Genomic DNA, 24,466 nt, shown 5'->3' on the forward strand with positions numbered 1-24,466 from the left:
CGGAGTGATCGACGGCGAGGATGTGGACGGACAGGTGTGCAAGGATGGACGGGGTGACGACATCCTTTGCTCGTTTGGATTTCATGGCCGACCCCCACTACACTGAACACTGCTACTATACGCCTCGTTTCATTCCGGCCTCCCCTAGTCGTTTCCTCTGCCTCGCCTCTCCTTTCGTCCTCGTCTTCGGCGTCGTCGCCTTGTTCGTCTTCGTCTTGTTCGTCTTCTTCCGTCCTCTCCGAAGGCACGACGCGGCTATGATACAACACAGTGCATGCAAAATCAGCCTCCCATCCGCCGCCGACTGTCTCGCGCTCTCTCTCTCTCTGTCTCTCACGTCCGCATCTTGGGCAAGGTGCGTCTGCAGCTTCCTCGCCAAACTCAATGCGAGGGGCTCATTAAGGGGTCTTTCTTACTTCGGATGACCACACGATATGGCGTCCTCCACGAGAGTGGCTTGTCTGGGCCCGTGCGTCGCGTCATCCCGAGCTCTGTCTTCTGCTCGGCTGCTCGGCAACCGGGGCCGCCGCAAAGAAGAAGATAGAATAACTACCCCGGCACAGCTTGGGCTCAACTGCGAGCAGGGGTGGAAACAAGTAAAACAAAAAAAGGGGTGCGCATCGTCTCCAGCAACACCCAAATCGCGGTGACGATGGTCATGACCCGATGCCAATTTTCCTCCCAACTCCAGCGGATTGCAAAAATAGAATAAAAGAGGTATCATCGTAAAGGTGGGCGGGCTGAGAGCAGGGCTATGCGGGCACCCAGTGAGCGGAACTGATACATGTCAAGGAAGAGGGCTTCGCGACGCGGCCAACGAGGGCCTCGGACGCGCTGCGGAGGTCGCTTCAGTCGAGGTCCATGGAGCCTTCCGCATGATCAATTGTAGACGGAGGAGTAGGCTCGGTGACGAGGGGGAGCTGCTCCAGCTTCTCCGAAGATTCGCGGATGCCCGAAGGTTCCGAAATGGGAGTGCGCGCATCGGCGGCTCCGGTCGAGCTTTCCAGGAGCGGTTTCTCGTCGCCCAAGACTTGTCGTATGCGGGCACTCATCGCCTCCATCTGCGCAAGCGTGGCGCGCAGGCCTAGCTTGTCATCTTCCGTCAGATGACCAGAGGCGATGTTGTCCGCGTTGCTCTTGGCCATCAGAGACAGGACACTCGGGTCGGCAGCAGACTGAGCAGGGCGTCAACAAACTGAAAATCATCAGGGGAAAATACCGCAGAGCATACCAAGAGAGCAGAGGTGAGCTGGCCGATGCCATCAGACCGCTTCTGCTGGAGGCCAATCAGATTGAGAGACACCTGCATCTCCTCGACCTTGCGCTCGAGGGCAGAGCCAGGAAGGGGACACGACGGGTCTTGCTGTGTCGGCGGAGACGGATACGGCACGCGCTTCGATTCGTGCCGTCTGGATCCATATCCGGCGCCCCGACGTCGAAGCCTGTTTCGGGAGGGTATCAGCATCGACGGCCTACCATCTCGCGTTTGTGTCGGGGACGGTGTTTGTTGTTTGCTTACTGCTCAATGAAGTCAAGGACGACGCCCTTGGCGGCCAGCTTGTATGTGCGGCCAAAGGACTGCGCATCGGGCCAGCCCGAGTCGTCGGCATCGTCAGGCTCCTCGCTCCACTCGATTTCGATGTGGCCATTGTTCTTCAGGCCACGGCTGAGGGCGGGCGCAATGGCCTGGGCAGCCTTGACCTTGCGGAAGCGGTGGGCCGGCGCGAGACTGGGCACCTCGATGAGGATATCATCGACATGGGCCGGGCAGCGCCACGCCTTCAAGACGGGGGGAACGGCCAGCGGTGGGTCCAGGCAGTCAATGTGCCAGTAGAGCGGACAGGCGCTGCAGGGGATGATTGACCGAATCTCGGTAGCGGGCCGCTGGCAGGCGTGACACAGCACGGCCTGGCCATCTTCACGTTGCTTGAAGAAATCGGGCAGCTCGTCGTAGCCGTTCCGCTTCCTGCCGAGGGGGTCAAGTCAGTGGATATTGGGGACGAAAAATGCGCTGCTGAAAAGGCGGGCGATGACGTGGGGGCCGCGAGGGAGGAAGGGGGGGGAGGGGGGCAGGACGCAGTGCAGACGGGCAGGCAGGCAGGTAGGCAGGGAGGAGGCTTGGCCCAAGCCTGCGTAAAGAATCCAAGACTCTAGTCACTCACTTTGCCGTCTTGTTGGCGACCACGTCCTCGTAGTCGCCATCGGCGCCGGCCTTGACGCCCTCGAAGCGGTTCTGGATGCGCTTGGGCAGGCTAAAGGCGCGCGGGATGCTCTTCTCAAGGTGGTTGAGGGCGCTGGCGAAGATACCCCTGTGAACGGGGACGCGCGACGGGAAGCGACGGATCAGGCACTCGTTGCAGTACCACTCGTCGGGCAGGTCCTCGGACGGCACCATGTCGACACACTCGAAGTGGAACGAGCGCGGGCAGCCGTCACAGCAGACGACGTCGCCAGCGTTGCCGCACGCCGAGCAGTACTCATCGTTGTCCGAAGTCTAGAGACGTGTAAAATGTCAGCAATGATGATGACACTCACCAACCAACCACGTGTGACGAGACGCTTGCCCAAGCGACCAAGCAAGCAAACCGAGGCCCAAAATATGACCAAACAGGATTGACCGCAGCCACTAGCAGATTGCCTTTGGTGTGTGTGTGTGCGCGCGCGTGTGGTGGTGGTGGTGGCATCCTTGTCCGGGCGGGCGTTGCGCCCCTCTCCAAAACAATCTGCTGCTGCGGTCCGCCCAAAACGCGCGCGCCCCCAGCGAGAGACCAGGCCTGCCTGCGTGCTTGGGGGCTCAGGGCCACGGTTTCGGGGAGAAACGCGTGCGCAGACGACCAAGAGAGCCATCCGCCATGAGCCCGAGGCAGACGCCGCTCAAACGCGTACGCATGCGAGTGAAATGAGTGAGACGTGACTTACCGAGTCCTTTGGCGCCCCGTTGTTGAGCGTCGCGTTGGCCTCGCCCAGCGACCTCGGGACGCCCGCAGCCGTGCCTCCCTTCTTCTTAACTGGCCTGTCGTGGAGAGTCGTCAGCGCTGTTCTCTGCACGGTGAAAGCGGGAGCATCGTCGGCTCTTGGGGCGGGAGTCATGATGGTCCGACGCAGCCGAGGCGACGCGACCAGGGGGGGGGTTGCCACCACCATCACCACCGACACCCGGATGCCTTGGGAAGCCAAACGGCCTCGTCCCCGGTCGGGCTCCGCGCCAAACAGGCAACATGACGCCGGCACCGAGGGCACAATACCAATAATAATAACCTGCGCCGCCGAGTTGAAAGGGGTTCCACTTACGATGACTTGACGCGTAGCCCCGTCCGCTGCTTCTTGGCCGGGCGCAGCGTGGGCGTCGCGGCGCGAGACCCCAGAACAGATCCACCGTCGCCCTGCCACGAAAAGGCCGCGGGAGAGTCGGTTCTCTCGACGACGTCCTCGGCCGGGCGCTTGCTGGCCGATCGCGTGGCGCGAGTGCTCGGGGGCGCCGTGACGGCGGCGGCGAGCGACTGGCGCGTCTTCCGCGTGGTCCGGACCGGCGTCGCGAGCGCCTCCTCCCGCGACCCCCTCACGGCGCTGTCGTGGGCCGTGTAGCCGTTGGTGACCCTGCGTGCATCCCGTCGCCTGTCCCAGAACGACTCGTCCGCGTCCTCGGCGCCGTGCATAGGAGGATCCTTGGCCGCCTTGGCCGATGAGGACGCGGCCTTGACGGGCAGGTTGGGGAAGAGCTCTGGTGCGTCCGACGTGGCGAGGCGGCCGGGCATAGTGCTGGCATCATCGACGGCGGGCGTGCGATGAGAACGAGTGCGGCCCGATGAACGATGATGAGGAGGAAGGGTGGGAGAGTTTGATTCAGATGCGTTGGACACGGCGTGCTGCTTGCTGGAGGCGAGTGTTTTGCCGCGGGTGGTGATTGGCTGGGATTTTGGCGCATCCGCATGATGATGGGACTGGGGCCCAGCAGGCCCCGGCGTGGTGGCAGCGACTCCTCCAGCGCCGCCTCCCCCCCTACGGAGCTTGAGCGATGGGCTGGTTTGCATCACATCGTCGTTGCCGTCCTCTTCCTCGTCGTTGTGGTTGTGATTGTGATTGTGACCATGGTGGTGGTGGTGGCGATGGCGATGGTTGTTGTTGCTGTCGCCGTCGCCGTCGTCCTCGTCGTCGCGGTCACGATGCCTTGCCGCGCGGCGCTGATGGCTGCCCGCCCCCGCCGTCGTCGCCGTCGACTTGGTCATCTTGATCTTGGTCTTGGCCCTCGCCGCCGCCCCCCGCAGGCTCGCCGCGCTAATCTCGGGCGACGACAGGCTCATGGCCGAAGACAGCGACGAGATGCTCGATCCCGACTCCCGCCGCGCGTGCCTCTTGCTGCGCGACGATCGCGGTGTCCGCACGTTGACCACCACGGTGCCGACCTTGCTGTCGCTGCCTGCCTTGCGGGGCGTCGTCGCCGCGGCTGCGGCGGGAGAGGCGCTTGCGACGGCATCGACGCTGGCATGCGACAATTTGGCCTTCTTGGCAGCCCGCGTCTCGCCTGCCCCTGGCGTCGCCGCCGCCGCTGCTGCTGCTGCTGCTGTCGGCTCGGCGGTGCCGCCCGGTGTTGCCTCAGCCGAGTCGTCGCCGCTGCTGCTGGTGCGCAGGAGCCCTGCGTATGGTGCAGGTTTTGGCTTGTGCGGAGTGAAGCGGCTGTTGGTGGTGGGAGGCACAAAGTAGTAGCAGCCCTGATTGTCCCGCTTTCCCTCGCGCTTCTTCTCCTCCATGAGGCGCGAAAATTGCTGCATCGTCTCCGCGTCCGCCGTTTGCTTGAACACGTCTTCTACCATGGCCACAAACTCGGCCTCGTCGCGCCGTTCGTCGTAGAGCGTCCTCAGGGCCCACGCCGTAGGATAGCGATAATGCTTGAGCGCCTCGTCCACCGCCACCTCGACAACTTTGTCGGTCAAGGCCCGGTCCTCGGGGTCCACGCGGGCAGGGCGCTTCTTGGGGGTGCTCCGCACCGGGGCTTCCGTTTTGGCCATGATGACGGAGCCTCGCCGAGCTTTTCTCGCGGGCATGGAAACGCGTTTGGACCGCCTCCGGCGCGAGTTCTCTCCCTTGGGGTCGTACTCATCGTCGTCGTCGCCCTCGGCTTCCATGACTTTGGCGGTGGGTAAAGACTTCCTGCGTGCGGGTGCAACTTGCACGGGGGAAGCTGGCGGGGGTGGGGATGTGGGCGGCGATTTCTGCTGTGCCCGATGCGCGTCTGGCATGGAGGTGTCTTGTGCAGTGCTGGTGGTGCTGGTACTGGTGGCGGCGGTGACAGGGGCGCCCGTAGCAGCAGCAGCAGCCCCGGTGGTGGTAGTGGTGGTAGTGGTGGTATTGTTGGTGATGGCAGGCGAGGATGAGTTGGCCGCGGACCCGGACGGGCGAAGAATGATTTTGCGGACGACGGTGCCTCCCGTCTCGCCCGACGGCCTCTTGGGCTTGGGCAGGGCGCCCAGGGGTGCCATGTTCTCCAGCACTCCGTGCCGCATCAATCCCGCCTCCTCGAAGCTCGGCCTGGCCTGCACCGCCGGCTCCAGCCACCGAGCCATAAAGGCCCTCGAGCCCTCATTCACGGGCCCCTTGGAGCCGGCCGCCTCGAGCGTCCCGTTCAAACCCCCGGCAGCAGCAGCGGCGTGGGGCGGCGGGTGCGCAGGGCTCGAGTACCGCGACGCCGACCGCGATGCTCTCGTGTTGGAGGACATGATGGCGTCGGGAATCCGGGGGAGAGTTCGCTTCTGCGCGTGCGTGCTCTCCCTCCCGTTGTTGGCCACGGGATGGGCGCCGCTCCTCTGTGCAGACCTGCGGGAGCACCACCGCGTTAGCAAGGGGCAAGCACGACGAGGGGGCAGATGGATGATGGGAGCGCGCCGGACATCGCGCCTCGACGGGAAGGGGAGGGGTGTCCTCACTCGTCTCTATAGCTGCAGCATGGGTTCCCGCCGCTGGATCGCGTGTCTCCGGTACGATGGACGCGGTTGTCTGGCGAGAAAATGGGGAGGTGAAGGAGGGTTGGTGGTGGATGCTCGGGTCGAGAACTGACTTCGGAGGAGGCGGCCTGGGCCTCTTCTGGTGTAGGTTGACTGGGCTGGGGCTCTTTGGGGGGGGGAGTGTTGCTGGGAGCATCCATGCTGAGGTGCCCGTCAGTGAGGTCGGGTGGGAGCACAGCGGACCAGGGGGCTGGAGGGGGGGCTGCTGGAGCGCTGTCCATGTGCCCAGTGCAGCCCGGCTGTGCTGGACGCTGAAGCGGGTGCTGCACGCCGCGTTGCACGCTGGAACTGTGCTGGACACGCTGTGTTAGGCTGAGGTGGGCTCCTTGTGCTGGGGCGTGCCCATGCAGCCGGGACGTCAAATCATTCCCGGGTGGATGCACCACCAACTGCACCGACGACTTGCGCAGGGCGACCACTGACGGTGAATGGTCCAGGCGCTATCACGTCGTTTGCCTCAGGATGGCCAGGCACAATAAACCCGTCATTCAATCATTCGCTCACCAATCCGGGCGGCCTACCATGCTCATCAGGCTCTCTCTCCCGCTCGCCCGCGTCACTCACTCGGTCACCCACGGCCACGGCCCCCTTCACGGCCGCACGCAAACCTCCTCCCCGCCCGGGGGGGGGAAGGAGAGGTCCAGTCACGCTTGGCAGGTTTTTACCAATTCCAGCGGGCGTCATCGTGGGAGCTCCCTCTGCTCCCCATCGGCCGACCGACCGGCCGACCGACCGACCGCGTCAGCTGTTGGATGCTTGCTTTGCTGCGTGCCCGGGCGGGTTGCTGTTTGGGCTGAGCTGAGCAACCCAGAAGCGTGCAGCGTGCGCTCGCGCCCCCCGCCTCCATCACCTCTGTGTAATCGCAGCAGGCGGGTTGGGCGAGGCCGATGTGCTGCCCCTGTGCTGTGTGTGTGCGTGGATGTGGGTGGACGGATGGGTTGGACGATGCTCCGGGTCGCCTCCCTCCCTATCCCCCAACCCCAACCCCATCCCCATCCTCATCCCCCCTCCCCCCTCCCTCCCAGTACCAGCCCGGACCGCGTGCCCTCGTTGTTGCCCCTGACGCCTTGTCGTGGTCGACGAGATTACTACCTACTCGTAGCCGACTGCCCTGGTCCCCTGGATTCCCTGACCTCCACTTGTTTGTTTGCCTCGGGCGCCTGCCTCGCCAAGTGTGAAGTGAACCCCCCGTCACCTTTCCATCGTCGCCTGTCTGTCTGTCGGAGTCATCTGCGCTGCGGGCCTTCGCCGCTCGTTTTCGGTCGTGACTTGCGTGCGTGCGTGCGTGCGTGCGTGCAAAGGCGGATCGTAGCGGCAATGGGAGTCATCAGCGAGACCCCCTCCCTTCTTCCTTATTCTCATCATCACCTCCTCCTCCTCCTCCTCCTCCACAGCCACCTCCCACGCACCACGGAAGCCGTCCACCCTCGATCCAGAGGCACAGAGACATTCGTCGCCGCCTGCATGTTCTGTCACCCCCACGTCACATCAGGCAGGCAGGCAAGTTTCTCTCTCCGCATCTGCCTGCTTCTCCTCATCCCCGGCACCTACAGCACCAAAGTATGCTGTGCCGTCCCTCCGGTCTGTCTGACACAGTTGGACACACCCGTGCCACCAGCACCCATACTTGACCGTGCGCCTCGTCAGCCAGAAGGGCCCTCCTCACGAGACGTCATGTCACTCGCGCGGCAGCTAGCACGCGGCTATCACGTTTCTGCAAGGGCACCTCACTTGACGACGGCAACTCCGAGGGGCTCACATGTTCACTCTCGCTTGCAACCGGCCTGACCCGTGAATGCCTCTGCAACTACTTTGTCAAAGTTCTCCCGTCATGTTTCGCCCTGTCTCCAAGAGCTGCATCGGCTAATGCAAAGGAGGTCAATTCAGATGGCTCGTTCTCCGTGTATATGGTCCAGTCACCGCCCTTTTTCACGGGGGTGCAGGTTCTGCTGAATCGCGGCTCGTCAGGGCTCCCGCTGCACACGGGCCTGCTTCGCCGTGCCTCCTTTCTGGGCCTCGCCGGCCTTACTCGCTATCGTCCGAGTCATCGTCCGACTCCTCGGCACGAGCAGCCGTCTTCTTGGCGGACTTCTTCTTCTTGCCCTTGCTCTTCTTCTTGCCCGTGTTTCTGGCCAGGGGCTGCTCAAGGATCTTGAGAACCTCCTCATCCGTGATCTTCTTGTCCGTCTTGAACTTGCTCACATCCAGCGTTGGAGGTCCGCCGAGCTTGGTGATGCCGTTCTTGGTGATGGCTACGGCGTCATGGTTAGCAATTCAGCCATCGGTAGCCGCCACAACCGAGGGAGCCTTACCAATGGTGGTGAGCAGCCTGGCGACAGGGGCGTTGTCCTTGTCGCCGACCAGCTCGTACTGGCGGAAGACGTTGCCGCGGACGCACTCGACGACGCCAGACTTGGCATCGCGCTCATCCTCAAGCTGCCTCAAGCTGAAGGGGAAGGTGCCAAACTTCTTCTGAACCTCGGAGAGGATCTTGCGCGAGGTGGGGCGCTTCAGGCCGTACGTCTGCGTCGTCCGGCGGTGCAGCGTGGCGCGCTGATCCAGCGTCTTGACCTTGCCAGAGCCCAGACTGACACCCATCTCGACACCCCAGACCTCCTGCAGCTCAGGAACGCCCTCGCCCTTGGTGCCCTCGGCAGGCGCGAGGACGATCTTCTTGGCGCCCTCGATTTCGTTGCGGTCAAAGAGCCATGAAGTGGTGCTCTCGACGAGGTGACAGTCATAGGCCTCGCAAACCTTCTCGAGAAGGCTGGTAATCCTGGCCTGAGTCGGGGCCTTTTGAGCGGCGGCCTTGGCCTTTTCCTCGTCGGTGCCCTGGGCCAGGAGACCCGGAGGGACCATCAACCGCAGCAGGAGCTCGTTGGCATAGTGGGTAGCGAGAATCAGGTCGGCGGGGCGGCCGGAGACGACCTCGTCGGCCTTGTCCTTGGGCTGGGCAAGGATGGTGTCGCAGGCAATGGCACCGAACCCGTCAATTTGAGCTCCCAGCTGGATCTTGATGGGCTCCCCGGGTTGGATCTCGATGGAGGCCTCGCTCTCATCCGAGGTGAGGGGGGTGTAGGGGGTGATGTACGAGGCAGGCGAGACGGTTGTAGGGTGGGAGAAGCCTACGGGGAGGGGAGGGGTTAGCCGTGCATGGGCCGGTTGTCATGTCTGCCCTGCGATGGGGGCGAATACATACCCTTGTTGATCTTCTTGCCGCGGTAGACCTTGGCAATCTCCTCCTCAATGAGCTTGTCACCCTTCTGGCAGATGTCGACAATCTTCTCGCCGGGGACGCAGAGCTTGGATACGGCGGCAAGGACCTTTTCGGAGATCTGGCCGGCAGTCTTGTACTTGGTCAGGGTATCAGGGTTGTTAAGGGAGTAATCTATTCGCTTCGGTCAGCATTGGAAGAGCCATTTGAATTGTACAGTAGCAATGACAAGGAACGGGGCAAGCGTGCTGGTGGTCGCGTGAGTGACGTTGCGGGCGGCGGTGTCGTTGGCGGGGTAGTTGGAATTTGTGCGCGACAGCAAGAGGGGCAGCAGAGGGGAATGGGAATATTGACGGGCGACAGCACGGGGAGCTCGAGCGAGCAGCGGGGAGGGCGGGTATTGGGGCGGGTTGCGCGCATACCGACGACATCCTTTTCCTCCGACATGATGGGCAGCGGTTCGACTTGTGGTCGAGCACGGAGAACACAAGTAATGAAGCGCACGACGTATGCTGGGTGAAGGTCCTCTGGTGGTTGCGGGAGGAGGAAGCAGCTGGATTGTGTGTGTGGGCGGCACTGATGAGCGACGAGTTTGCAGCTGGGGGGGGAGGTCTGGGGGGGGAGGGGCAGCTTCCAATGGATCCATGAGGTAAGGTACCTTTTCGTTATTTTAGTGAGTGAGCGCCCAGCCCAAGTGAGTGAGTGAGTGGGCTCGAGCCCGCCCACAACAAGCGGAGCTCTCGGTGGTGCTGCGGCCGCTGCTCCCTCCTTCCTGCCTTTCTTTACCTTGCCGTGTCTGTTGCTCTCCCGCCTGATGAGCCGACCCGTGACGACGACCGCACCAAATTCTGAGTGGTGGCTGTTTCTTTCTGCTCACGACGGGACGCATTGGGAAGATGGCGGCGCGAGCTAGGGTAGGACGCTTTGCCGGCAGTGCTTCGTGTGTCCAGTAGTAAGAACAACAGAGGCCCGACTGGCAGTAGTTGTCGCTGCCACAACGGCTGTGAAGCTTTGTTGGCGAGCGGGGATATACTCTCGGGCGGACGGTGCAATACCATCGTCGTCATATGCAGCGCTTTCTTTGTTCGCCTCCCAAAAGCTCACGCTGCCGACGACATCACGGCCCAGTGTCTACTGCTATCCAATGTGACAGCCCGCTCCTAGGCGGTTCCCGCGTCCCCTCTCCGCCACGCCCCCGCGCAGACTGCCCCTGGTCACTTCGCCTGTCGGGGCACAGAGGGCGTCTGGTGACACATCGTGGGCCACGCCCGCGAGGACACGATGGCAGGAACAAGCGCTTCATCATGATGTGTCTGCCTCCACCGCCTCCCGCAAATTCCCTTGGACCCTCAAGCGATCAGCCTACCCTAGATCCTCGTCTCTTTTGCCCCTCCTGCGCTCCCGCTACACACGGTTGCGGCGGCTGGCCAATTCCTGCACATGAGCTGAAGGGCGTTCTGCTCGTGGTCGTTGCGACGTGCAGACCGTGCCTGGGCAACAAGACATGGTGGGAAGTGTGAGCTCGGCATTGAAGTTACACGGGCGTGAGAGGGACCAAACGGCAGCATGGGCAGCCACGCTTGGCCACTGGGCGGACCCATCCATCACTCACGTCCAAGTCATTTTTATTGTTAGCGTGTCGCACCTCGTGCCCTTCGCAAGCGATCTACTGAGCCACACAGAAAACGCCACACTGAGCCACAGGCAGCCACAAGTCATCCCTGCTGCGCCTTTTGCCGAGCCGCCCGTCGCCCTGGGCCGGGACCAGATCTGGCCAGCGTTGACGTGCCCAGCGTCTCGAATCTTAGCAACGGGCCCGATCGTCCCAATGCCGTTGTCGACGATGCCAGTCTCTAGTCGTCGTGGTCCTGCTCCCAGTGTGCCCTTTCCCGGTATTTGCACGCCAATCCGAGCGCGTCTCCCATTGGTTGCCCGCCCAGTCGCTCCGGAACCCCAGTCCGTCCAGGAGTCGTGTTAGTGCCGTTCCGGGCCCGAGTCACTATACCTGAATCAGACCAAGCCTTGGCCTGTGAACAAGTATCAGTACCAAGCTCGCCAGCCTTCCCATCGCGGCGCGTTGCCTGGATAGGAGGCTGCGCTTCTCCTGCCGTCCAGCAAGAAATCCATCTTGAAACCTCCAAACCGCCTCCCAAAGCCTTGTCGCCGGCTACCCCCCCCCCCCCTTCCGCCCATCACCACGGCCCCCCTCCATCGCGACATCAGAAGCGCGTCTGGCCCGCGTCTGGACCCCTTGGCTGTCTGTCGCATCGCCGCGGCGATTTCGCGGTGGCAGCACCGCAACCAGAAGCCATGGCCACCACCCAGCCATCCACGTCGACGACGCCCGCGACGGGCCCGGCGACGGCCAGCGCGACGGCATCGCCCGTCGACGACAACAACAACGACGGCAACGGCGGCAGCGGCAGCAGCAGCAGCGCCAGCGCCATCAACACCAATATCAATGCCAACGCCGTCGCCACCGCCAACAGCAATAACAGCAGCAGCAGCAGCAGCAACAACAACGCGAATGATGACAACGGCAACGGCAGCGGCGCGAAGAACAGCCCTCCGAAATCCGGCGCCCCCGCCGCCGATGCCATACCCGTGCGCACAAAAGAGTCGTTCAACCAGCTGATGGTGGAGCGCTACACGACGCGCGACGCCCTCGCCGCCGCGGCCCTCGGTCAACAGTTGCAGCAGACCAAAAAGTCGTCGCAAGAGGCGCGTGAGAAGATACAAGAGTATCGCATGCTGCGCAACGAGTACAAGGCGTGGTTTCCTCCGAGCAGGCTTTTTGGCGAGGGCTACAACGGCTTCGCCAACGGATACACGGAGAACCAGATGCAGCCCCCGCAGTCGCGGATCGTCTACCCGTCACAGAAGCCCCGACCTGGCCGCCGAACGACACCCGCTTTCAAGTACGCGCGCAAGGACATGCTCAAGCAGGCCGAGCAACACGAGGAGTTGGTTCCGGTGCGGCTCGAGGTCGAGTGGGACAAGGTCAAGCTACGCGACACCTTCACGTGGAATCTTCACGAGCGCATACTGCACGTCGAGCTCTTCGCCGCTCAGCTTGTCGAGGACATGGGACTGAAGCAGCCTGCTGCGCAACCAGTCTACGAGCAGATTGTCCAGCAAATGCGCGAGCAGCTCAACGACTTCTACCCGTTCGCCTTTTCCGAGGAGGACGCGCTTGATCCCGAGCTGCCATACTCGGCGTACAAGAATGACGAGATGCGCATCCTGGTCAAGCTCAACATCACAATCGGCCAGCACACGCTGGTAGACCAGTTCGAGTGGGAGATCAACAACCCGGCAAACTCCCCAGAGGAGTTCGCAGCCGGCATGGCTCGTGACCTCTCGCTTAGTGGCGAGTTCACCACAGCCATTGCCCACTGCATCCGCGAGCAGTCGCAGCTCTTCACCAAGAGCCTCTACAGCGTGGGACATCCCTTTGACGGACGGCCAGTCGAGGACTCGGATCTCGTGGCCGCGTTCCTGCAGACTCCCCTTCCCGTTGTGTTTCGGCCGCAGCAGCAAGCCAAGGACTACGCGCCGTACATTTACGAGCTTAACGAAGCCGACCTTGAGCGCAACGAGACCATCTTTTCGCGGGAACAGCGACGTCAGAAGAGGTCCATCAACCGGAGAGGCGGTCCCCAGCTTCCCGATCTTCGAGAGCGGCAACGGACGATCCGGACGCTCATCGTTTCGTCTGTGCTGCCCGGCGCGGCCCTTGACGTTGAGGAGAGCAGGCTCTACAAGAAGGCGGCGGGCGTGGCCAGGAAGCGGACGGCCCGCGACGGCGAGCTGTCCGAGTCGGAGGAGAGCGAGGACTCGAGCCCAGACTCCCCTGCGCCGTCACAACTCGCCGGTGGCACCGCCAGGACGAGGGGCATGCGCGGAGCCGCATCCGCGGCCCAGCAGAGGATGGCCAACCTGGGCCGCTCGGAAACGCCCGAGACGAGCGCCGTGTTACACCATCACGAGACGAGGACGTCGCGTCGCTTCAGGGAGGAGACGGAGGAGCCGTTGCACCTCTGGGTGACGCTGAAGCTCGCCAAGGACAAATTACGACGCCTGCTGAGGGGCGACTACCGCGACCTGAGAACGTCGTCACAACCGCAGACGCCATCGTCGACGCCGCACGCGCGCGCGGCCAGCGCATCAAGCGTGCCAAAGTCGAAGCCCACGCCCACACCCGCTCCCCAGACCGCTGGCACTTACCCTCCGGGTCAGATTGGTCGCCTCCCCGCCCCTCCCCCCGTCCCTGGACAGTCACCCCCTGCCGGAGTGAGTATCCCCTAACTATATCTTCTTTCCTTTACCGTGAGCGAGGGATTGGGTACTGACGCGCACCTCGTCCTCGATAGCCGCCGCCGCCGGAATGGCTTGTATCCGCGCTGAAGCAGCTTGAGAAGCAGTACCCCAACGGCGACAAGTTTGAGGCCATCATGAAGTACTCGTATCTCGATCCCGTGACGGAGCTGCCTATCCAGGGCCAGCCACTGCCCGAGGGCGTCAAGTACGCGTGGCTGCCACGCATCCGGTGCCTGGACTGCCAGACCAAGCTATACACGCCGGGGCCCGACATGACGGCGCAAAAGTTTGAGACGCACCTCAAGTTCTCGAGCCACAGAGAAAAGGTCAACCAGAGGCTGGCCGCGCAAAAGAGTGGCAGCAGTAGCAGCGACGCCGGGGCGTCCGGCTCATAGAATAAGATCGGGCGACCCCAGAAGCGCAGGCGGCTGGAGTAGGATGGCAGCGTAGTTGTTTTTTGAGAAGTTGTGCCTCCCGCCCCGCGTTTTGGATTTTAGGGGGGGACTGTATTGTATCTTGGGCGAGGGATTCAAAAGCGGTAGCCGGGGAAGGGCGAGGCAAGGGCGAAATGGGACTGTACTTAACGGGTCTGGTGTCTCTTGCATGATCTTGTCGTGGTAGACGTGCGGCCCCCGCGGGGGATGGTTCTTTTGGTGCGCCGTACATAGTTATCCAACCCGCCCTCCCCGATGTGCCTGCCCTCTCTCTCTTCTCTCTCTCATAGTACTACCGCCGCGGCCCGGCGATAAACCTGCGTTAGCCCGTCATCTGGTCTCGTCTCGTACTCGTCTCGGTTCATCAAGTAGTTAGCATGGCGGTAGAGATCCCCATCACCCACACATATAAATAGAGTAAGTACCCTTTGAAAAGCTCACGAGGCAGAAACTAGACCGGCCTTTTTTCTTCTTCTTCTTGTCTTCACCCATTCTGTTCCGTCACATTAGACGTACGTACACTACTGGGAGAGGGCCGGAACCCCCACGGACACGATGCCACACTTGACACATACATACACACATACATACACACACACACACACATCAGTCGCCCTCATTTCGATACCTCGCCTCGCGCATATTCTTTCGCAAAAAAGGAAGAAGGAGAAGAAGAAGAACAAAAACAGAGGGAGCAAAAACCCCGAAAATACAACAGGGGCTCAAAGGACCGCCGGACCGGATCTCCACAATACACCGCACCGCACCGCATCGCATCGCATAGAACCACATCGCCCTTTCTCAGAAATACCCGTACCATCTCGTGGCGAGGGGTGGTTAATCATCCACTCAGTCGTCATCGTCGACATCCATGTCAGACGAGTCCCTCGCTGCGGCTCTGCGGCCACCACCAGCGCCGCCGCGGGCCCGCGCAGACGACACCTTCCGGCCCTTGCCGAGCTGCGCGAGGACGCTGGCCTTGACGGCAGCGGACTTGGGCTTGGCCCTTTGCCCATTCTTCTTGCTGCTCGCCGGCGCTGCTTGTTCTTCCTCTTCTTCTTCTTCTTCTTCCTCCTCCCCCGATTCGTCGCCAGCGTCCTCGTCTGCGCCTTCTTCCTCGCTGGCGGATTCCTCGCTGGCCGCAGGCCCCTCGTCCGACGAGTCGCCCTCGCCCTCGTACGTCCACTCAGCCACACCGTCCAGCATCTCCTCCTCATCGTCTTCGTCGTCCCGCTCCTTGTAGTTGGAGGCCTTGTGCGAGCGGCCGCTCCGGCGGCGGTCTGCCTCGGGTATCAGTGGCGATGACGCGGCTTGCTTCTTCGGCCGCGATGCCTTTGGCTTCGCAACCTTCTTCTTGAGGGCCTTGGCGGCCTTGAGCCTCGACTCGCCCTTCTCCCTAATTACCGTCTTGATCTGCGTCTTTGCGCGCTTAGGCGCCGGCTCGGAGCCGTCGGCCATGGACTTGCGCTTCTACAGGGTCGCGTCAGTACCACCCCCCTTGATAAGAGTGTTGGATAGAGAATACCTTTTTCCGGTCCAGGGCCCGGATGAGATCGTCCAGCCGCTCGTCCAGTTCGTCGGGAATGTACTGCTTCTTCGCAATCTGTTGTGCCACCTCGCTCGACGGAAGCGCCGTGTATAGCCCGGTTGGGAGGCCGACTTTCCCGGGCCAGGCCTGGAAGCTCCAGTTCCTCCTCTCCTGGTACTTGCGAATCACCGTCTGAGCCAGGTCGCTGAGCACGTACAGGTTCTCGCTCGCTTCGGGGTTGACGCCGTCCCGCGTCTGCTTGACCCTCTCGGCGTACTTGTAGACGAGCGAGATATTCTCCTCAGTCGCGAGAGCCCCCAGATAGAACAAGAAGTAGTTGGCAAAGTCTGCCAGGTCGTTCGTGTCGGAGGTATAATCGGGGTGGTGTGCCAGGAGAGGTATCAACCTGCCCATGATTGCCTCTAGAATCTGCTGTTTCTTCTCTCCGTAGTACCGAGCGCGGGACCGGATCCACGTCTCTACCCTGTTCTTGAGGTCCGTGACAGGCTCGAAGGCGACGAGAAAGAGAATCGTGTGGAACCTGGCGCGTAGCTTGGCCCGCGTCAGGTAGTTTTGCAGCTTCTCCATGAAGCGCCGTCGGACCTGGAGCTCGCTATCCTGGACCAGCTCGGCCAACTTGTTGAAGCCCGGCGGGTCGAGCTGCTCATCGTACTTCTTGATGGTGCATAGCTTTAGGGTTAAGAGCCCTGCCAGGAGCCGCAGGCGCTTCTTATGGTGCAGCGGGGTGTCTTTGGTTTTGCAGAACTCGCCCTCGTTGATGATGAAGGTCTTGAGCAGCTTGAGTACGGGCTTGACGCGCTCCTCGGCATCCGCCTCCTCCTCGGTGGCGAGTGCCTTGTTGACCAGGATCTTGAGGCACCACGTCTTGGCCTGGAGCTCCTCGTCCATGTCGGCGTCGTCCACCCAAGACGGGTCTGCTTCGCCTTTTGAATCCGTGCGCACCTCTCGCAGGATCTTCTTGATGGTCAAGTCGTGGATTGCGTCGTCCGAGTCATCCGTGACCGTGGGCGCCAGCCGCTCAAGTTGGCTGATGGCGGCCAGCCTGGTGAGGAAGTGTGGGCTGCCGTAGGCGAGACCCTTGATGAGGTTTCTCAGAAGGTTCGTGGCCGTGACTCTGCTCTTGTCATCATTCCTCGCGAGGAGGATGTTGACGGCATACTTGCCGGCCTTTGGTGGAGAGCCGTACAGGGCGTAGTTCATCAACGTCTGGTTGAAGCTCCGGTCGAAATTGATGTCCTTGGGGTATCGCTTGGAATAGGACGAGTACGCCTTGAGAATGTCGGCGACGGTCGGGTCATTGGTGCGCTTGTCCGTCGGCGCCTGCTCGATGATCTCTTTGCGGAGCTCCTCGGCATGGGCCTTGAAGATGTCGGGGTTTCGCTGTGAGATGTCGTTGAGAACCAGGTGGGCGACGGCGGCGAGGCCGTGCTTGTCGCTCTTGGAGTAGTCCATAATGGTGGCGAGGTGGCTGCGGTTGAACATGAGGCAGCTTGAGCGGTACAAGAGGGGGATGATGGTATCCAGGCATCCGGAGGCGGAGCCTGCTTGAATCTTGGTGATGAGCTCGTTGATGGCTCGGCGGACCGTCTTGAAATCGCTCTCGGACTCGATGGCGTACTTGACGAGCTGGTAGCTGCGGCGGTCGTTGAGCTTGGCAAACTTCTGAAGATCGCCCCTGACCTTGAGGGGGTCGGGGAAGAAGGCGCCGAGCCACTGGAACGTCTTGGCCAGGCTCGCCTTGACCTTGTCTTCGTTGGCCTCGATGACGCCGCCGTTGTAGGCCTCGCACTGCTGGATGAAGATGCCCACGCCCTTTGCGAACTGGGGCTGGCGGGCCTGCATGGCGAAGAAGGCCTTTTGCGCGGGGGTGTCGAGCGACTTGACCATGAGGAGGATTCTCTCGGCCCGGATCCGGTCCTGATCCGCCGCACCGGAGCCGCCCTTGGCTTGGGACGACGACTGCGACGCGCTCTTTGCAGCCTTGCCCTTGATCAGCGGGTACTTGAGGGGCACGAGACACTCGAACATGACGCGGTCGAGGAGAACGTTGAGGTCGGGGTCGTTGGCGTAGAAGGCGTTGATGATGCGCGACGGGACGCCCGACAGGCACGCGGTAACGGCCTCTTGGCCGTCGGCAATCTCGCCCGCCCCCACGGCCCACAGCTTTCCCAGAAGGACCATGGCATCCACGCGGACGGCCGGCTTCCTGTCACGACATCGGTCGGCCAGGCTGGCAAAGACGGAGCCCTCCTTGTCCACGCCACCAGTGACTCCAAGCTTGAGGATGGCGTCCCGGAAGTCGAACAGCTCGATGGCCTTGACGGCGGCCAGGCGGACCTTTTCCTCGCTGTCATTGAGCTTCTCCACCAGCCCCTTGACCAGCTCGCTCTCCTCCTCCCTGCTCAGGCCGATGCCTCCCGCCGAAGTCGCCAGGATGTATCCGGCGGCAGTGACCCAGGCGGCGCGAATGGTGCCGGCTTTGTCGTTTTTCCTGCCGACGAAGTTGCGGTATGTCGCATGATGCGTCTGCGCAAAGGACTGCGGGGAGTAGGGCTTCGTCAGGACGTTGCCCTCGGCGGGCTCGGGCGAGGCTGACTCGTCCACCAGCTTCAGGGGCGGATAGGCGGTAGGGTCGAGGGTCGGCGGCGGCGGAGGTCCTGCAGCGCCAATGCCGGCAATCATGTCTCCAAAGGTTTCCGTCGCGATGAGTCGAAGGTGCACGTTGTCGGCAGACAGCTCTGCGTCCAGCTGGGGGACAACGTTCTGGAGAATGGTGGGTGCAGCCCGCCAGAGCTCGCGGATGAGCAGATGGGCTTGGCGGAGGCTCTTGAGATCGGCCTCGGAGGGGCCGGCGTTGGCGTCGTCGTCGTCGGACTCGTCTCCCTGGCGGTAGCCGTTGGACTTTGTGGCGAAACCCGAGGCGTTGAGTATGACGTCGCTGAAGTATTGGCTGACATAGCGAGACATCTTGTCGGCGCAGTTGTTGCAGATATTCTTGGCCATGGTGTAGGCGGCGGGCTCCGTCTTGTGCAACAGGGTGGATTGCTTGTCGCCGTGGTCTTTGCCGCGACCGCCTCCGGGCGGCGCCGCTCGCAGGAACTGGCTGATGATGGCGTCTATGACGCTCGAGGGCACGCTGCCCGACGACTCGTCTATCAGCTCGGTGAGCATCTCGGTCAGGTGGATCTCAACGTCCTTGGCCACCTGCTCCTCGGCCACGGCCTTGGAGCTGGTGGAGATGCCGTCGAAGGTGGAGTTGAAGAGGCGCAGCAGGAGCTCATCGGCGCCGTGGATGTCGGAGAGCAAGAGGATGCTCTTGACGTCGGTCAGGGAGACGAGGACATATTTGTGTTGGCTGCTGTACGGGTTGGAAGGGTCGTGGAGGGCCGGGAGGATGTCCTTGACGAAGAGGGTGTACATCATCTGGGGAAGAGGGCAGTCGCAAGCAAGTTGTCAGCATGGTCACTACGGCGGCGCGCGCACTCGATCAGAGTCAGAGTTGGCAGTGCGGCTCACCTTGAGCTGGTCATCTGTAAAGGGGGCGTCGGGGGCAAAGAGGCGCAGGATGTCGACGAGGCAGCAGGCGGTGTAGGCCTTGACGCCGCGGTCCTTGTGCTGGAGCAGGTTGCGGTGGGCGAGGCTGGTGGTGACGGGCTTGATGGAGTCGAGATCGACCTCGCCCTGGTCAAAGGCAGCGAGCTCCTTGGACAGCCTCTCGAGGCGGTCGACGAGGGTGGCGCTGGGAATGGGTTTGGCCGGGCGCCAGGTGAGCTCCTGGTCGAATTGGAGGCTGCGCATCTCGCCGGGGGCCAGGTTGTCGTTGGCGTTGGCGAGATCGTCGGAGTCGAGGTCGGAAAGCGGCTCATCTTCCTCCTCCTCTTGTTCTTGGTCGCGCACATTGTCGGGCTCAGGGTCCTGCTGCGGCTGCTCGTCCTCCTCGACCTGCTCGACGGGCTCCTGGCGACGACTCCTGCGACGCGGCGGCATGGTGGCTGGCGGCGCGACGAGACTCAAAAAAAAAAAAAAAGGGCGTCTGCGCTGGGATGCACCGCCCGGCTCAGCGTGGCGGGACGACGGAGCTGTCGAAGCTGTCTTGGAGCGCGGCGTTCCGTTTGACCTGTGTGTCTGAAGGTCGCGCGCGGGTCACTGCATCGCCAGGCGAGGCAGAAGGCGGATGCTTCGAAGCCGGCGGCACAAGGTCGTCACCCCGACGTTTTGCGGTGTGTGCGCGGCGCGCGGTGAGACGTGGATGCTTTCGCCTCGGGGAGAGGGAGAGAAGAGGGAGGGACGCAGAGAGGGGGAATACGGGCGCGCAGCTGTGCGACGACTACGGCGACGATGGCGAAGAAGCCGACGACAAGAGGGCGAGTCGAATCGCTGTGCCGGCAGGAGAGAGAGGGGGGGTCTGGTGGTGGGCGCGTCGAGGAAATGGGTTGGGCGAGGGACGAATGGAGGAGGAGATAATGGTGGTGGTGGTGGTTTCCAGGTTCTGCTGGCGCCGCTTCCCGAGCTTGGTTGGAGGTGCTGTTTTGGGGGGGGGGGCTTTGGCAGCAGTAGACACAATTGAGGGAAGGATGGATGGACCAGTCTGCTGGTACTGGAACTGTATTATTACGCGACACACGCGCGCCCTCGCTGTGCTGGAGCTCCAACGGGGCCGCCGCATTTCTTCCCTCCCCCCCGCGTTGGGGCCCTTTGTGGCTCGCCTGCTCCACACCAGCACCAGCTACCGAAGTATCGCAACACGCGCGTAGCCACAAAAAAAGTACGAGGAAAGTAGCCTACCCTATAGCGCGCTGCATGCAATTGAATTGAATCAACGTCGCATCGGCCGGCCATGTCCTTGAGATGACGACGCGCGCAATGGGCATACACGTACGTACTACGTAGTTTGTGCCACCATGATCCATCCGATTGATTACAGATGCACTCCCCTGCCCTCCATTGGGATGAACGTGGGGCCACTGCACTGCGCGGTGTGCTCTGTCGTCCATGAACCCATTTACACAAAGTACAGCAACGTATGTGTACTTCATACTGCATACTGTACGAAGTACATGCAGTCATGTGCCGCCAGCAGGAATACAACACCCTGCAGCCCCGACGACAAGTACAACTCACAACGCGCTCGCTGCTGCTCTTTTGCACCCAAGCCTCTACTCGTTTTGTGCCCATGAGGTCAGACGGAGTGCTCAAACACCAGAGTATATTTATTGTACCAAGTACAGTATACTTTGTACAATAAATACCTGCTGGCCACCACTCCGTGCCATGAACAAACCCCTCTCCATTCTCGTGCCACCCGTTTGCTGCCACCAGATGCGACCAAGGAAGAAGGGGAAAAAAAAGAGAAGAGACTGTGGTCATGGTCGTTCCCGCGCCTGTGTTCAACGACAATGACACAAACACGCCGGTGCCCGCCCCGTCCGCCCGCCTGCCCGCCCTCGCTCCGACTCCGTGCTCATCAAATACTAGAGCCAAAGTGGTGGCACAAGCAACCGCTCAACAAGACACAAGATGTGAACACAAGGAGCCTGGCGTCGAGAAGAGGTCGCCGTGAAATTTGGACGGATGGCAAGTCTCCAACGGAGTTGCCTGTCTGTGTGCGACGTTCAAGCCCGTGTGGCACCTCGTCTGTTGATATCCTCACGTCCTAGGGCTCATGAGCCAGCCATATCGTCTCATTTTATTGACCGTCTCCCATGCAAGGCCATCAACTAAAGTACTCGTTAATGAGAACACGGGAAACGCGCAGAGATTGCAAGTGTCAGTTGAGCAGGTCGCTTACCGCAACGATGCGACGCCCATCAATATGTTTAGTTATGGTCATGCCTCCTTGTTCCGTATTCCGCTTCTCTCTCTGCTTTGGCGCGCGCTCATGAACACGAATAAGAACCCGTCTGCGAGTAAATAACACTCGCTTCTTATCGTCCTTCGTCTCATCTCATCCCATCTCCCCAATCAACCAGGCGACGGCCGCGCACACACGCCCGCCAGCCCCTCTCGCCCTGTTCAGCCCCCCCCCCCCCCCCAAACATCAGACCATGATTCACAGCTGCGTGAAAAACTCTGTCAGCTGTCCGCACGGTTCAGTCATAGCCTGGCCCGGTTCTCCCGCCTGCTTCCCTAAACTCTGCCTGTTCCTCTCCTCTCCCTCTTCTCGCGATCTTTACCCAAACACCACCACACTCATTTCGCCAGCACCGCGACTTCTTCGTTGACAAACACAACAACACATTCCCGCTCGTTACTCTCTCCGCGATAAGCAGAGGCCGGTGCAAGCAAGCACTAAAAGTATAATCCTCACAGAGGCGGTACGTACGCGAGTTGCCTTGCCCTCCCCTTCGCAGTCTGTTTCACCGGCGCGCCAGCCGTCTCGCAGGTGCCACATGGCACGAGACCAGGGCAAACTGCCAGTACCCTTCTTTCCCCTAACTCGCACGCCGATGATATTGACCCGAGAAGAAAGACCCAACTAACAGACTCGCTAGCATTCGCACTCTTTTCGTTATCAAAAAAACTCAACGCCTCAACAGTCGTTCCTACAACGCGTAATCATCAAGTACGTACGCTCCTTGGCCCATCAACACTGTTGTGCTATCTCTGCTAACGATAGAACAGTGGCGAGTATGAAAGGTTATGACTTCGAGCGTGTCGGAGAGGGCGGCGAGCACATCGCCGCCACCCGCTCCCGCAAGAAGGGCCTCCTCCTCGTGGTCAAGAAGCTCTTCTACGCAGGCGCCCTCCTCCTCGGCCTCGTTGCCTTTGTCATCGGCACTGCCGTCTTTGCCGCCCACTGCAGTACGTACATCAGAGAGAAAAAAAACACACACCTCTCTCTCTCTTATTCCTCTCTGTTGCTGTTGTCATGAGTTTGGCTGCTGACGAGAACAGAGCGAAACGTGAATCCCGACGCGGAGCTCATCCACGCCGAGCACATCGTCTCTGAGGCCGCCCACGAGCTCGTCGTCCGCGGCGAGGGCAGCAGCACCGAGTCCGGCGTCCTGTTTGACTCCCACGGTAATGTCATTTCCACCAAGTTTGCCGCTTCCTCCGGTCTCGGCACTGCCGTCGCCTCGACCGCGTGGCCCAACGGTACCGCTGGCACCACCGGTTACGGCTCCTCGTCGTCCGTTGCCGCCGCCACTACCTCTGTCCAGAGCGAGACGGAGGCGCCCGTTGGCGTCAGCGTCCCAGTCTCGTAAGTACCCACACCAGTCTTTGATGCGTTCAACGTGAGAGAGAGAGTGTGAATGTGTATGAGAGAGAGGAGATAGAGAGAGAGCGCGGTGCTGACGTGTGTGAGCAGGACCCAGACGGCCGTCTCGACCATCTACAGCATTCGTACGACCAAGAAGACGACAACCATCCTCGCCGGCACCACCAACCTGACCACGTACGTGACCGTCTCTCCGGACTCGGCTGAGCCGACTGGCTGCTCCGCAGGCCATGCCACCACCACCATGACCCTCTTCGTCACCGTCTCGCCCATCGAGGAGACGGCGTACAGCAGCAGCAGCAGCAGCACCGACGCGTCATACACAAACGGCCTCCCGGACGTTACCCTCACGCACACCTACACCGCCCTGCTCACCCAGGCGTCCCTCACCAACGGGCTTCCCGGCGTGACCGTGACGGGCGAGCCCCAGACGGAGACGAACGCGCAGACCCTCGTCTCGTACACGAGCGGCCTGCCCGACGCCACCGTCTCAGGAGACGCCTCGACCGTCACCGACGTCAAGACCGGCACGTCGTCGTCGTCGTCTCCCTCTGCCCCGGGCTCCGAGACCATTACCGTCACCATCACGGACCTCTGGGGCACCGGCTCCCCCTCGACCGGCAGCGCGCCGCCGCCGCCGCCCCTGACCGTCGTGACGGGAACGTTCACCACCCGAAAGACGGTGACCAAGACCGCCACCGTGACGCAAAGGTCTAGCTTGGACATCATCACCGTCACCATCACGGACCTGTACGGCAGACCGACGCAGACGGCCAGCGCCGCGGGCTCGAGCTCGAGCTCGACGAGCACCGGCGTGAGCGCCTACTCCTCCATGCTGGGGGCGATCGGCACCGCGTCCACGTCGTCAGCGTCGCTTCCCGTGCCGCCTGCCACCACCGTCGTCGTGACCCAGACCGTCACCGAGACCGAGACTGACGGCGCCGCCGTCACAACCTCTTCCACCTCCCCTTCGTCCTCTACTACTGCTACCCTCGTCACTGTCCGCGTGCCGGGCACCGGCAACGCCACCGTCAGTAGCACCGCCAGCGTGGGCTTCCCGACCTTCACCCCACCCGTCGTCGTCTCCGAAGGTGCGAGGAAGCCGAACCCCCAAGCCTGGGGTAACTCCAAGGGCTCCGGATGGATGAGCTGCACCGTCATGCTCGTCGCCGTCGCCATGTGCCTCCTTTGAGCACGTGCACGTACCGGAGGGAGAAACGTTTTCGTTTCCTTCCCCCTTTCCCGCTCGAGTTTGGCGACCAGCTGCTATTTGCTGCAGTCGCCGATGGATGGGCCAAGGATGGGAAAAAGCGTGGGTTTCTGACAAGGCGGCCTTTACGCCTGCCTGGGTTTACTAGTTTCCCCCTTCCACTCCCCCTTTTACTTCCTTCTTCTCTCTAATCAGAACCCCGGGGCCTTTTGTGTGGAATTTCTTTTCTTTTCTTCATGATGCACTCGCTTGGGTCTTTCGTAATAATGCTTCGGTAGAAAATGACGGAGAGTATGGAAGACGGGATGGATATGGGGAGAGAGAGAGAGAGAGGCTTTCAAAGAGGGACGCACTTGACCTTTCTCTCTTAGAAAGCCGTGATCAGAAGAAACAACAAGTCTATTTGACATTGTTCGCATTGTGAAAAGCATGTTCGACGGCACTTGTACTGACTTCTTCTTGCGTGAACCAAATACTGGGCGGGACGCGTGGGAGTGATGACTGACATGTATGCGCAGAGG

General features: G+C 61.6%; 5 protein-coding genes across 6 annotated transcripts; 2 read left to right on the plus strand and 3 right to left on the minus strand.

Annotated features, from left to right (window-relative positions):
- Nucleotides 1-23: 23 nt before the first annotated feature.
- JDV02_001000 (uncharacterized protein) lies at nucleotides 24-6,076 on the minus strand. 2 transcript variants are annotated; one of them, XM_047981885.1, is made up of 6 exons: nucleotides 5,922-6,076; nucleotides 3,292-5,811; nucleotides 2,920-3,013; nucleotides 2,163-2,494; nucleotides 1,232-1,966; nucleotides 24-1,175 (listed from the first exon to the last, which is right to left on the minus strand). In XM_047981885.1, exons 2-5 carry the CDS (start codon nucleotides 5,712-5,714, stop codon nucleotides 1,516-1,518), a joined length of 3,300 nt encoding a protein of 1,099 aa, XP_047837846.1. In that variant the 5' UTR covers nucleotides 5,715-5,811; nucleotides 5,922-6,076; the 3' UTR covers nucleotides 24-1,175; nucleotides 1,232-1,515. The 2 variants fall into 2 exon arrangements, with proteins under 2 accessions (XP_047837846.1, XP_047837847.1); XM_047981886.1 differs by having other exon boundaries at nucleotides 1,232-1,442; nucleotides 1,520-1,966; nucleotides 3,292-6,076.
- Nucleotides 6,077-7,026: 950 nt separating this feature from the next.
- On the minus strand, nucleotides 7,027-9,795 carry JDV02_001001 (Methionyl aminopeptidase). Its single transcript, XM_047981887.1, has 4 exons — nucleotides 9,636-9,795; nucleotides 9,199-9,387; nucleotides 8,312-9,124; nucleotides 7,027-8,251 (listed from the first exon to the last, which is right to left on the minus strand). The coding sequence occupies exons 1-4, from the start codon at nucleotides 9,658-9,660 to the stop codon at nucleotides 8,025-8,027; spliced, it is 1,254 nt and encodes a 417-aa protein (XP_047837848.1). The 5' UTR covers nucleotides 9,661-9,795; the 3' UTR covers nucleotides 7,027-8,024.
- Nucleotides 9,796-11,398: 1,603 nt separating this feature from the next.
- SNF5 (SWI/SNF chromatin-remodeling complex subunit) lies at nucleotides 11,399-14,229 on the plus strand. The gene is made up of 2 exons (XM_047981888.1): nucleotides 11,399-13,506; nucleotides 13,587-14,229. Exons 1-2 carry the CDS (start codon nucleotides 11,524-11,526, stop codon nucleotides 13,926-13,928), a joined length of 2,325 nt encoding a protein of 774 aa, XP_047837849.1. The 5' UTR covers nucleotides 11,399-11,523; the 3' UTR covers nucleotides 13,929-14,229.
- Nucleotides 14,230-14,411: 182 nt separating this feature from the next.
- On the minus strand, nucleotides 14,412-20,043 carry PDS5 (Sister chromatid cohesion protein pds5). Its single transcript, XM_047981889.1, has 3 exons — nucleotides 19,033-20,043; nucleotides 15,493-18,939; nucleotides 14,412-15,437 (listed from the first exon to the last, which is right to left on the minus strand). The coding sequence occupies exons 1-3, from the start codon at nucleotides 19,501-19,503 to the stop codon at nucleotides 14,817-14,819; spliced, it is 4,539 nt and encodes a 1,512-aa protein (XP_047837850.1). The 5' UTR covers nucleotides 19,504-20,043; the 3' UTR covers nucleotides 14,412-14,816.
- Nucleotides 20,044-20,620: 577 nt separating this feature from the next.
- JDV02_001004 (uncharacterized protein) lies at nucleotides 20,621-24,372 on the plus strand. Its single transcript, XM_047981890.1, has 6 exons — nucleotides 20,621-20,940; nucleotides 20,992-21,830; nucleotides 22,008-22,078; nucleotides 22,138-22,317; nucleotides 22,411-22,717; nucleotides 22,826-24,372. Coding segments are annotated over exons 3-6 (1,590 nt in total). The 5' UTR covers nucleotides 20,621-20,940; nucleotides 20,992-21,830; nucleotides 22,008-22,077; the 3' UTR covers nucleotides 23,928-24,372.
- The last annotated feature ends 94 nt before the right edge of the window (nucleotides 24,373-24,466 follow it).

Source organism: Purpureocillium takamizusanense, chromosome 1, assembly GCF_022605165.1.
Source record: "Purpureocillium takamizusanense chromosome 1, complete sequence".
In the NCBI taxonomy this organism is placed as follows: domain Eukaryota; kingdom Fungi; phylum Ascomycota; class Sordariomycetes; order Hypocreales; family Ophiocordycipitaceae; genus Purpureocillium; species Purpureocillium takamizusanense.

Excerpts from the sequence above, each read along its gene's own strand:
- PDS5 (XM_047981889.1), bottom strand. The coding sequence starts at position 19,503 with ATGCCGCCGCGTCGCAGGAGTCGTCGCCAGGAGCCCGTCGAGCAGGTC. Across the intron at positions 18,940-19,032 it reads TTACAGATGACCAGCTCAAG|ATGATGTACACCCTCTTCGT; the intron begins GTGAGCCGCACT and ends CCTCTTCCCCAG. Across the intron at positions 15,438-15,492 it reads GGGCCCTGGACCGGAAAAAG|AAGCGCAAGTCCATGGCCGA; the intron begins GTATTCTCTATC and ends GCGACCCTGTAG.
- JDV02_001000 (XM_047981886.1), bottom strand. The coding sequence starts at position 5,714 with ATGTCCTCCAACACGAGAGCATCGCGGTCGGCGTCGCGGTACTCGAGC. Across the intron at positions 2,495-2,919 it reads ACGGGGCGCCAAAGGACTCG|ACTTCGGACAACGATGAGTA; the intron begins GTAAGTCACGTC and ends ACACGTCTCTAG. Across the intron at positions 1,443-1,519 it reads GTCCTTGACTTCATTGAGCA|GCTTCGACGTCGGGGCGCCG; the intron begins GTAAGCAAACAA and ends CTCCCGAAACAG.
- JDV02_001001 (XM_047981887.1), bottom strand. The coding sequence starts at position 9,660 with ATGTCGGAGGAAAAGGATGTCGTCG. Across the intron at positions 9,388-9,635 it reads GGAGGAAAAGGATGTCGTCG|ATTACTCCCTTAACAACCCT; the intron begins GTATGCGCGCAA and ends CGAAGCGAATAG. Across the intron at positions 9,125-9,198 it reads CGGCAAGAAGATCAACAAGG|GCTTCTCCCACCCTACAACC; the intron begins GTATGTATTCGC and ends CCCTCCCCGTAG.
- SNF5 (XM_047981888.1), top strand. The coding sequence starts at position 11,524 with ATGGCCACCACCCAGCCATCCACGTCGACGACGCCCGCGACGGGCCCG. Across the intron at positions 13,507-13,586 it reads GACAGTCACCCCCTGCCGGA|CCGCCGCCGCCGGAATGGCT; the intron begins GTGAGTATCCCC and ends CGTCCTCGATAG.
- JDV02_001004 (XM_047981890.1), top strand. Across the intron at positions 22,318-22,410 it reads CGTCTTTGCCGCCCACTGCA|AGCGAAACGTGAATCCCGAC; the intron begins GTACGTACATCA and ends TGACGAGAACAG. Across the intron at positions 22,718-22,825 it reads GGCGTCAGCGTCCCAGTCTC|GACCCAGACGGCCGTCTCGA; the intron begins GTAAGTACCCAC and ends GTGTGTGAGCAG.